The sequence below is a fragment of the Rattus norvegicus genome, chromosome 2, assembly GCF_021556685.1.
Source record: "Rattus norvegicus strain SHRSP/BbbUtx chromosome 2, alternate assembly SHRSP_T2T, whole genome shotgun sequence".
Taxonomy (NCBI): Eukaryota; Metazoa; Chordata; class Mammalia; order Rodentia; family Muridae; genus Rattus; species Rattus norvegicus.
Genome location: NC_141535.1, coordinates 144,423,756 through 144,436,586, shown reverse-complemented (window position 1 = coordinate 144,436,586; position 12,831 = coordinate 144,423,756). Strand labels below are relative to the sequence as shown.

The window sequence follows — 12,831 nt, the reverse complement described above, 5'->3', positions numbered from 1 at the left end:
CCCCTGCATCCTCCTTTCAAGGGCCAGCTCAGTCTACTGACCATGTTTGTCCGCTACTTTGTCTCCCTGCTCTGGACTCTTCCAGATCCTTTGTTATACTCCTCCTCCTATCTACAATAAAAGCCTTCTCCTCCCCCCATACCTTGGAGTGGTCATATCCTCACTTTCTTCCATTTTCACATAGGATGGGGACCTAAAAGACTCCCTAAGAATCAGAAAGCACTTCCTGGCAGCTTACGTTGCTTCTGGCTTTTTTCCCCACAAGGCTAATCAGCACAACTTCTTTCTGGGTTTGTTTCAATTTAGTTGGCACTTTGCATTTTTGAAGAGGATAAACCTACCTACCCTATCCACACATGAGGTCATCGCCTTATTTCATGGGTAGAGCGGTGAATGGGAGCTGGCTTTACAGTAAAAACCAAGCCAACAGCTGGCCAACTGTGAGAAGCAAGTGTGAGAATAGCAGCTGGGCTGCTTGAATGGTCTCCTCAATTAGAATCTCTATTGTAGCAGAAAGGTGGCTTTTCCCCTAGAAGTTTGAGACTTCCATAAACCTGGCATCAGGAATTCTCCAGCTTGAACTGCAACATGCATTGCCATTACCCTATCCCTCCAGACAAATGAAGACCTTTCCAATTTTATCTTCATCCTTCCATCCATCCATGCATGCATGCATCCATCCTTCCATCCATCCGTCCATCCTTCCACCCATCCTTCCATCAATCCTTCCATCCATCCATGCATCCTTGCATCCATGCATCATCCATCCATCCATGCATCTATGCATCCATGCATCATCCATCCATCTATCCATCCATCCATCCACCTATCCATCTATCCATTCGTCCTTCCATCCATCCATCCATCCATCCATCCATGCATGCATGCATCCACCCATCTATCCATCTATCCATCCATCCTTCTATGTATCCATCCATCTATCCATTCGTCCTTCCATCCATCCATGCATGCATGCATGCATCCATCTATCCATCTATCCATCCATTCAACCATCCATCCATGCATCCATTCATCCATCCATCTATCCATCTATCCATCCATCCATCCATCCATCCATCTATCCTTCCATGCATCCATCCATCCATCTATCCATTCATCCTTCCATCCATCCTTCCATCTATCCATTCATCCATCTACCTATCTATCCATCCATCCATCCATCCATCCATCCATCCATCCTTCCTTCCATGCATCCATCCACCCATCTCATTTCTAACAGATAAGGCCTTTAAAACTTCCACAATAGCACACATAAAATAAACAAAATTGATAATAGCTATGAAATATCATCTAACACCAAGCTCACACTCAGTTTTCTCTGGCTATCCCAAAGTCATTTCCTAGATAGGGGTTGTTTAAATGGCAAACCTTAGCCATAAATTGTGCATGTGTTGTGTTTGATCTACCTCCTGTCTGTCTTTCCATTTGCAGCAGTCACAGGAATTGTTATATGTTCATTAAATGTATTAAGTGTATTCATACTTTAATTGAATAGATAATGCTTGCAGCAAAGTAAATGTTTCTTCTGAACAGTATAAAAAGAGTACAAAGTGAAGCTCCTTCAGCCTGTTTCTTCTGAAGCAATGCTATTAATTTTCATATACTTCTGGAAATAATCTTCTTAGCTGTGACACAAGGCCATATGCTATAGCATAGTGGATCAGAGTGAGGACTTGATTTCAAACCCCCATTCTGTCACATACTAGGTATAAATCTTGGGCATAGCACATAGACTCAGGTGTCTCTGTGTGTATGTGTGTGTGTGTGTGTGTGTGTGTGTGTGTGTGTGTGTGATGCATATGTGTATACAAGTGCAAGTGCCTGCATGCTGAGACCAGAAGAGGATGTTGAATGTCTTCTTTCACTTTCTACCACATTCCATTTAAGGTAGGGTCTCCCGTGGGCATGGTAGGGCAGCCTTTTAATCCTAGCACTTGAGAGGCAAAGGCAGATGGATCTCTGTGAGTGTGTGGCCATCCTGGTCATCAGAGTAAGTTCAGGCCCAGTTCTAGACTATCCAGGAATAAAGAGGTAAGACCTTGTTGGAAAAAAATAAAGAAAATACAGGCACACCCCCTCTTTGCCACCCCATGAAGCTCACCATTTTTACTAGGTTGGCTGGCTGTCCAGTGAGGGGATCCTGGGATTTACCTGACTCTGCCTTTCAATGCTTGGTGTGCATATCCATGCACTACTTTTCACATGGATGCTGGGAACATGAAATCAAATGTTCAAGCTTACAGAGGAGATGCTCTTTCTTACCTACTGAGCTGTCTCCCAAGCCTCCCATGCTTCAGTTTTAACAACATACCTATCTCACCTGTGTAGAGAATTCAGTCAGGAAAGCAGAGTATTTAAATAATCGTTATAAACACACCCCTTTGCCTCCCCCCACCAAATGGTTTATTTCTTTCCATCTCACAACACATTCGGATGATAATTCCACATCTGTTCCTATAGAATTGCTCCAGTATCTGTAAAATTGATTGTATGGACTGCATGCACTGTTGTTAGGCACTCAAGCTCTTTCTTTCTTTCTTTTTTTTTTTAAAAAGGCCTATTTTTTTTAAAGATTTATTTATTTATTATATGTAAGTACACTGTAGCTGTCTTCAGACACACCAGAAGAGGGCATCGGATCTCTTTACAGATGGTTGTGAGCCACCATGTGGTTGCTGGGAATTGAACTCATGACCTCTGGAAGAGCAGTCGGGGGCTCTTAACCACTGAGCCATCTCTCCAGCCCCCACTCAAGCTCTTTCTAAGCCTTTTACTGACCGTATTTATAATATCTCACCAGACTCATGTGCCTAAATATGCCCAAGAGAGGCATAAACAAGAAATAAATAAGAGAAGGTGCCGAGAAAAGGGCATGGACATCGAGAAGGTTTTCCCAGCTTTAACTCCCAGGAAAACGGCACAAAGGTTCCCTTTCCCTACACGTTGACTAAATGTTTTGGACTTAGAAGACCCAGTTTATAGAACGTAGATTTTTTTTTAAAAAAGGGTTTTCATGTGGCATCGTCTTTACCATAGAATGATAAAGGACAACTAAGCTACTTCATATAGGCAATGAGGAAAGGCAATGAAGAAATCACTCTAACTCTTAAAGGGGAAGTAACACCCGTGCAAAGGGAGACCTTGGTGAACACCTTTGAAAATAAGCAATCGAATAAGTGTTTGCTCACTTACCGTTTGCCCGGGTGCTCTCATCAGTTCACAGGCTCTGTGGGAGATATCTAGATCTTTCTCTGTCTTGTCTTATGGCTCCAGCCACCTCTGGTTTTCCAAGCAATGGCTGACACAGAGTAGATGCTCAATGGAAAACTTAAGCACTGGCTAGAGTTTGGGAAACTAAACTTATGGAACTGCACTTTCCTTCCTGTGTGGTCCAGATCTGTTGGAGGCGAGGAGACAGATAAACTCGCTGTGTTTCAAGGCTTCCATCTCATAAGCAGACAAGGATAACTTGGCCTGAATACAAAATCTAGAAATAGATTTGGCCTGCTTACTGAATGGAAAAATATTTCTTGTAGTAGCAGAAATCATTTTCCCCATAGCTTTGTGCTTTATCAAAATATTGAAGTTGATTGAAAATCCCCAATTCTTGACTATTGTTGTGGCCTAGAAACCATTTTATTTACATTATAATAATCAAGGTTGATATTTAAAAACATCCTCCAAGGTATGTTCAAAATTGAAATATTATTATTGTTTAGATAGATTTTAAAAGTGATTGAGGAGGAAGTCCCACACCCGCGGATCCCGGCCCGCAGCAGCTCTCTGCTCCCAGACCCCGTGGGAAAGAGACCTCACCGCCTGGTCAGGTGGGCACTCCTGAGGCTGCAGAGCGGAAGAGACCACCAACACTGCCCACCCCTGCCCACATCCCTGTCCCAAGAGGAAACTGTATAAGGCCTCTGGGCTCCTGTGGGGGAGGGCCCAGGAGCGGCAGGACCCCTGCCTGAGACACCGTCGGAACCTGAAGGAAACAGACCGGATAAACAGTTCTCTGCACCCAAATCCCGTGGGAGGGAGAGCTAAACCTTCAGAGAGGCAGACAAGCCTGGGAAACCAGAAGAGACTGCTCTCTGCACACACATCTCGGACGCCAGAGGAAAACACCAAAGGCCATCTGGAACCCTGGTGCACTGAAGCTCCCGGAAGGGGCGGCACAGGTCTTCCTGGTTGCTGCCGCTGCAGAGAGCCCGTGGGCAGCACCCCACGAGCGAACTTGAGCCTCGGGACCACAGGTAAGACCAACTTTTCTGCTGCAAGAAAGCTGCCTGGTGAACTCAAGACACAGGAACAGCTGAAGACCTGTAGAGAGGAAAAACTACACGCCCGAAAGCAGAACACTCTGTCCCCATAACTGACTGAAAGAGAGGAAAACAGGTCTACAGCACTCCTGACACACAGGCTTATAGGACAGTCTAGCCACTGTCAGAAATAGCAGAACAAAGTAACACTAGAGATAATCTGATGGCGAGAGGCAAGCACAGGAACCCAAGCAACAGAAACCAAGACTACATGGCATCATCGGAGCACAATTCTCCCACCAAAACAAACATGGAATATCCAATCACACCAGAAAAGCAAAATCTAGTTTCAAAATCATATTTGATCATGATGCTGGAGGACTTCAAGAAAGACGTGAAGAACTCCCTTAGGGAAACACAGGAAAACATTAATAAACAAGTAGAAGCCTACAGAGAGGAATCGCAAAAATCCCTGAAAGAATCGCAAAAGTCCCTGAAAGAATTCCAGGAAAACACAAACAGTTGAAGGAATTAAAAATGGAAATAGAAGCAATCAAGAAAGAACACATGGAAACAACCCTGGATATAGAAAACCAAAAGAAGAGACAAGGAGCTGTAGATACAAGCTTCACCAACAGAATACAAGAGATGGAAGAGAGAATCTCAGGAGCAGAAGATTCCATAGAAATCATTGACTCAACTGTCAAAGATAATGTAAAGCGGAAAAAGCTACTGGTCCAAAACATACAGGAAATCCAGGACTCAATGAGAAGATCAAACCTAAGGATAATAGATATAGAAGAGAGTGAAGACTCCCAGCTCAAAGGACCAGTAAATATCTTCAACAAAATCATAGAAGAAAACTTCCCTAACCTAAAAAAAGAGATACCCATAGACATACAAGAAGCCTACAGAACTCCAAATAGATTGGACCAGAAAAGAAACACCTCCCGTCACATAATTGTCAAAACACCAAATGCACAAAATAAAGAAAGAATATTAAAAGCAGTAAGGGAAAAAGGTCAAGTAACATATAAAGGCAGACCTATCAGAATCACACCAGACTTCTCGCCAGAAACTATGAAGGCCAGAAGATCCTGGACTGATGTCATACAGACCCTAAGAGAACACAAATGCCAGCCCAGGTTACTGTATCCTGCAAAACTCTCAATTAACATAGATGGAGAAACCAAGATATTCCATGACAAAACCAAATTTACACAATATCTTTCTACAAATCCAGCACTACAAAGGATAATAAATGGTAAAGCCCAACATAAGGAGGCAAGCTATACCCTAGAAGAAGCAAGAAACTAATCGTCTTGGCAACAAAACAAAGAGAATGAAAGCACACAAACATAACCTCACATCCAAATATGAATATAACGGGAAGCAATAATCACTATTCCTTAATATCTCTCAACATCAATGGCCTCAACTCCCCAATAAAAAGACATAGATTAACAAACTGGATATGCAGTGAGGACCCTGCATTCTGCTGCCTACAGGAAACACGCCTCAGAGACAAAGACAGACATTACCTCAGAGTGAAAAGCTGGAAAACAATTTTCCAAGCAAATGGTCAGAAGAAGCAAGCTGGAGTAGCCATTCTAATATCAAATAAAATCAATTTTCAACTAAAAGTCATCAAAAAGATAAGGAAGGACACTTCATATTCATCAAAGGAAAAATCCACCAAGATGAACTCTCAATCCTAAATATCTATGCCCCAAATGTAAGGGTACCTACATACATAAAAGAAACCTTACTAAAGCTCAAAACACACATTGCACCTCACACAATAATAGTGGGTGATTTCAACACCCCACTCTCATCAATGGACAGATCATGGAAACAGAAATTAAACAGAGATGTAGACAGACTAAGAGAAGTCATGAGCCAAATGGACTTAACGGATATTTATAGAACATTCTATCCTAAAGCAAAAGGATATACCTTCTTCTCAGCTCCTCATGGTACTTTCTCCAAAATTGACCATATAATTGGTCAAAAAACGGGCCTCAACAGGTACAGAAAGATAGAAATAATCCCATGCGTGCTATCGGACCACCACGGCCTAAAACTGGTCTTCAATAACAATCAAGGAAGAATGCCCACATATACGTGGAAATTGAACAATGCTCTACTCAATGATAACCTGGTCAAGGAAGAAATAAAGAAAGAAATTAAAAACTTTTTAGAATTTAATGAAAATGAAGGTACAACATACCCAAACTTATGGGACACATTGAAAGCTGTGCTAAGAGGAAAACTCATAGCCCTGAGTGCCTGCAGAAAGAAACAGGAAAGAGCATATGTCAGCAGCTTGACAGCACACCTAAAAGCTCTAGAACAAAAAGAAGCAAATACACCCAGGAGGAGTAGAAGGCAGGAAATAATCAAACTCAGAGCTGAAATCAACCAAGTAGAAACAAAAAGGACCATAGAAAGAATCAACAGAACCAAAAGTTGGTTCTTTGAGAAAATCAACAAGATAGATAAACCCATAGCCAGACTAACGAGAGGACACAGAGAGTGCGTCCAAATTAACAAAATCAGAAATGAAAAGGGAGACATAACTACAGATTCAGAGGAAATTCAAAAAATCATCAGATCTTAGTATAAAAACCTATATTCAACAAAACTTGAAAATCTTCAGGAAATGGACAATTTCCTAGACAGATACCAGGTACCGAATTTAAATCAGGAATAGATAAACCAGTTAAACAACCCCATAACTCCTAAGGAAATAGAAGCAGTCATTAAAGGTCTCCCAACCAAAAAGAGCCCAGGTCCAGACGGGTTTAGTGCAGAATTCTATCAAACCTTCATAGAAGACCTCATACCAATATTATCCAAACTATTCCACAAAATTGAAACAGATGGATCACTACCGAATACCTTCTACGAAGCCACAATTACTCTTATACCTAAACCACACAAAGACACAACAAAGAAAGAGAACTTCAGACCAATTTCCCTTATGAATAGCGACGCAAAAATACTCAACAAAATTCTGGCAAACCGAATCCAAGAGCACATCAAAACAATCATCCACCATGACCAAGTAGGCTTCATCCCAGGCATGCAGGGATGGTTTAATATACGGAAAACCATCAACGTGATCCATTATATAAACAAACTGAAAGAACAAAACCACATGATCATTTCATTAGACGGTGAGAAAGCATTTGACAAAATTCAACACCCCTTCATGATAAAAGTCCTGGAAAGAATAGGAATTCAAGGCCCATACCTGAACATAGTAAAAGCCATATACAGCAAACCAGTTGCTAACATTAAACTAAATGGAGAGAAACTTGAAGCAATCCCACTAAAATCAGGGACTAGACAAGGCTGCCCACTCTCTCCCTACTTATTCAATATAGTTCTTGAAGTTCTAGCCAGAGCAATCAGACAACAACCTCCGGAGGTCAAGGGGATATAGATCGGAAAAGAAGAAGTCAAGATATCACTATTTGCAGATGATATGATAGTATATTTAAGTGATCCCAAAAGTTCCACCAGAGAACTACTAAAGCTGATAAACAACTTCAGCAAAGTGGCTGGGTATAAAATTAACTCAAATAAATCAGTTGCCTTCCTCTATACAAAAGAGAAACAAGCCGAGAAAGAAATTAGGGAAACGACACCCTTCATAATAGACCCAGATAATATAAAGTACCTCGGTGTGACTTTAACAAAGCAAGTAAAAGATCTGTACAATAAGAACTTCAAGACACTGAAGAAGGAAATTGAAGAAGACCTCAGAAGATGGAAAGATCTCCCATGCTCATGGATTGGCAGGATTAATATAGTAAAAATGGCCATTTTACCAAAAGCAATCTACAGATTCAATGCAATCCCCATCAAAATACCAATCCAATTCTTCAAAGAGTTAGACAGAACAATTTGCAAATTCATCTGGAATAACAAAAAACCCAGGATAGCTAAAGCTATCCTCAACAATAAAAGGACTTCAGGGGGAATCACTATCCCTGAACTCAAGCAGTATTACAGAGCAAAAGTGATAAAAACTGCATGGTATTGGTACAGAGACAGACAGATAGACCAATGGAATAGAATTGAAGACCCAGAAATGAACCCACACACCTATGGTCACTTGATTTTTGACAAAGGAGCCAAAACCATCAAATAGAAAAAAAGATAGCATTTTCAGCAAATGGTGCTGGTTCAACTGGAGGTCAACATGTAGAAGAATGCAGATCGATCCATGCTTATCACCCTGTACAAAGCTTAAGTCCAAGTGGATCAAGGACCTCCACATCAAACCAGACACACTCAAACTAATAGAAGAAAAACTAGGGAAGCATCTGGAACACATGGGCACTGGAAAAAATTTCCTAAACAAAACACCAATGGCTTACGCTCTAAGATCAAGAATCGACAAATGGGATCTCATAAAACTGCAAAGCTTCTGTAAGGCAAAGGACACTGTGGATAGGACAAAACAGCAACCAACAGATTGGGAAAAGATCTTTACCAATCCTACAACAGATAGAGGCCTTATCTCCAAAATATACAAAGAACTCAAGAAGTTAGACCACAGGGAAACAAATAACCCTATTAAAAAATGGGGTTCAGAGCTAAACAAAGAATTCACAGCTGAGGAATGCCGAATGGCTGAGTAACACCTAAAGAAATGTTCAACATCTTTAGTCATAAGGGAAATGCAAATCAAAACAACCCTGAGATTTCACCTCACACCAGTGAGAATGGCTAAGATCAAAAACTCAGGGGACAACAGATGCTGGCGAGGATGTGGAGAAAGAGGAACACTCCTCCATTGTTGGTGGGATTGCAAACTGGTACAACCATTCTGGAAATCAGTCTGGAGGATCCTCAGAAAATTGGACATTGAACTGCCTGAGGATCCAGCTATACCTCTCTTGGGCATATACCCAAAAGATGCCCCAACATATAAAAAAGACACCTGCTCCACTATGTTCATTGCAGCCTTATTTATAATAGCCAGAACCTGGAAAGAACCCAGATGCCCTTCAACAGAGGAATGGATACAGAAAATGTGGTACATCTACACAATGGAATATTACTCAGCTATCAAAAACAACGAGTTTATGAAATTCGTAGGCCAATGGTTGGAACTGGAAAACATCATCCTGAGTGAGCTAACCCAATCACAGAAAGACATACATGGTATGCACTCATTGATAAGTGGCTATTAGCCCAAATGCTTGAATTACCCTAGATGCCTAGAACAAATGAAACTCAAGACGGATGATCAAAATGTGAATGCTTCACTCCTTCTTTAAAAGGGGAACAAGAATACCCTTGGCAGGGAAGAGAGAGGCAAAGATTAAAACAGAGACTGAAGGAACACCCATTCAGAGCCTGCCCCACATGTGGCCCCTACATATACAGCCACCCAATTAGACAAGATGGATGAAGCAAAGAAGTGCAGACCGACAGGAGCCGGATGTAGATCGCTCCTGAGAGACACAGCCAGAATACAGCAAATATAGTGGCGAATGCCAGCAGCAAACCACTGAACTGAGAATAGGACCCCCGTTGAAGGAATCAGAGAAAGAACTGGAAGAGCTTGAAGGGGCTCGAGACCTCATATGTACAACAATGCCAAGCAACCAGAGCTTCCAGGGACTAAGCCACTACCTAAAGACTATACATGGACTGACCCTGGACTCTGACCTCATAGGTAGCAATGAATATCCTAGTAAGAGCACCAGTGGAAGGGGAAGCCCTGGGTCCTGCTAAGACTGAACCCCCAGTGAACTAGTCTATGGGGGGAGGGTGGCAATGGGGGGAGGGTTGGGAGGGGAACACCCATAAGGAAGGGGAGGGGGGAGGGGGATGTTTGCCCGGATACCGGGAAAGGGAATAACACTCAAAATGTATATAAGAAATACTCAAGTTAATAAAAAAAAATATATCAAAAAAAGTGATTGAGGAGAACTATCATTAAAACACTGGTCATCCAAATGTCCACTTTTGAGTTACAAATCCACCGTCGTATAATCAAGGGCAGAAGAATCCTGGCACTCTCCAGTGCCGTATTATACTGGTGAGGTCTATGAAATGATTCCACTTTTAAATCTTTAGGCAAACCCCTTGTAAAGGGAGAGAAAAATGTCTTCATCAAAATGCTTTTTAGTGATTGTTTGAAAGCATGTAAGAGAAGAAGTCTTACATTTTTAAGTTGAAATTGCAGAGTACTGACCATAAAATTCCTCTAAATCTTGGTTTATCCTCAGTCTTCCCAGATTTGGTCCAAGCCATCCCTGTAAGCATCCACGTCAATATTATTCTCTTCTCCATGATTCTTGTCGTCTTAACCATGGTGGGGACAGCCTTCTTCATGTACAATGCTTTTGGCAAGCCCTTTGAAACTCTGCATGGACCACTGGGGCTCTATCTGGTCAGCTTCATTTCAGGCAAGTATAAAATTCTACCTCCAACGACAAAGTGCTTTTCAGTGTGTGAAAAGATGCCCTGACTAAATATAGTTATGCCATCCATGCAGTAACATTCCTGTAGTAATATTATGCATGACAGCAAATAGTGCCGAAATACTATAATTATCTAACAATATGGAATTCATTGTGTACATTATGGTAGTCTATGTGAAGAACTACAATCTTCACATTGTAATTTTCAAGATGTAATCAAAAGGATTAATACTTATATCAAATGTTGAATGAAAACAGCAGTAAGATTTTACAAATATTATGAACCTGTTGAATTATAAAGAAAATATACATAGACAATATTGTTGGAATTGCTTGTATAGTCAAAGACTCTTTCACACACAATATAGAGGCTATATTTATATATGAAAGATGGGTGGGGATACTTTGTTAGTTGTGGTTATCTCTGAGTATTGAAACTATGAATGGTTTTAATTTTGCTCATGGTTATCAATCTTTCTGAATGAAAAAGAATATAAAAATCTAGTCAGTGTTAGAAGGTGCTTATAACACCTTTTTGAAGGAAGAAAAACTAAGAAAATGAAATATATTTACGTAGTCCATGACTATCTTTCCCTAGGATGTCTCTGATTTTACACCATTCCAAACTTGTAGTCAGTTTATTTATTTGGTCATGGTTTATTGATGATTTCTAGGAGGTTATAGCTCACACCAGCCAAAAATTTAATGACAGTCCCTCTTGGACAATCTCTTTCTCCTTTGAAGTTGCCCTTGGTAGCTAGTTCTGAGGCAGCCAGCACAGACTCTTGTTGACACTAATCCTTTGTCCCATACAACCCAATTTCAGCACCAATTTGTACAGGTGCCTGCCTAGAAAACAGCCCTGCAACCAACAGGGGATAATGGGCTCAAGAAGGCAATGTACTTGCTACTCACTCACACACACACACACACACACACACACACACACACACACACACACACACACACCACTAGGGTGTTCCCTGCCCACACCTTGCTAACTGGATTATTCACCCTAGCAAAATAGATCTCTCTCCAGTAGGGATTGTACTTCCTCCACGTCTTTTATACATCTATAATAAAACTTTATGTATTACAGTAGTGAGTATTCTATGAGGGTAGTCTGAGGAATTCTATGTCTAGCAGAAACAGAGAGTATGGAACTTTCCATATATAGTAAACACTTTCACACGCATTTGTTGATTTGAAAAAGCAAGCCTGGAAAAGTGGTGTTAACTTGATTACCTAGATGCCATAAGTGAGAGAAATCAGAACCCTCCTGGGATAAAGTTAGCACTGCAGCCCATGCCAGAGAGCAACAGGCAGGAGTATGGCAAGGACTGGCTTCGGACTGAGGGGAAAAGGTACAGGCTCAAGGTGGGACACACAAGCCAAGATAACAACTCGGTCTTACAGGAAGGTCGAGGATGGAGCATTTGTGGATTATGTCACTCACTGGAAAGAGCAGGCCTTTTCTAGTCACTGAGCCGGGAAAGGTTAACTAAACAGATCTTGACCCAGCATCACAAAGAGGAAAGAAAAGCTGGTTTGCAGGGGAGGCACTCCGACTTATTAACAGACTCGGTTACCTCGCTCTCCATCTCTGGGTGCAATTCAGAGGAGAAGCCCATTCGGAGATGAACAGAGAGTTCTGATGGGCAGGCTAACCAGCAGTATCTGAAGGGCAGGATGATTTAATCCAAGTCCCAGTTCTTACCTTGGCCTCCAGCTAGGCCTGATGCAAGGAGAGCCTGGACTCCCAAATGGTCACAAGAAGAGCCGTCCTGAGCTTACGCTGTATCTTAATTCATATTGAACTTGGAAACGTGGGTATATGATAGATGACTCAAGGAAGAAAAGGGGTGGGCCGGGACAGAGGGAGAAGGGGAGGAGGCATGTCAAGAGCAGCGCCTTGCAAGGAGCCTGTATTTGCAGAGCAGTTAATGCCTCTGAAACCCTTATTTTATTTTATTTTATTTTATTTTATTTTTCTCGGAGCTGGGGACCGAACCCAGGGCCTTGCGCTTGCTAGGCAAGCACTCTACCACTGAGCTAAATCCCGAACCCCTGAAACCCTTATTTTAAACACCAAATTTTTTTAGTAA

General features: G+C 41.6%; 1 protein-coding gene across 1 annotated transcript in view; it reads left to right on the top strand.

Annotated features, from left to right (window-relative positions):
- Clrn1 (clarin 1) overlaps positions 1–12,831 on the top strand; it is a 53,836-nt gene that overhangs the window by 23,951 nt on the left and 17,054 nt on the right. The window contains 1 exon segment of the mRNA NM_153299.2: positions 10,532–10,711. Coding sequence (NP_695211.2) covers positions 10,532–10,711 — 180 coding nt within the window.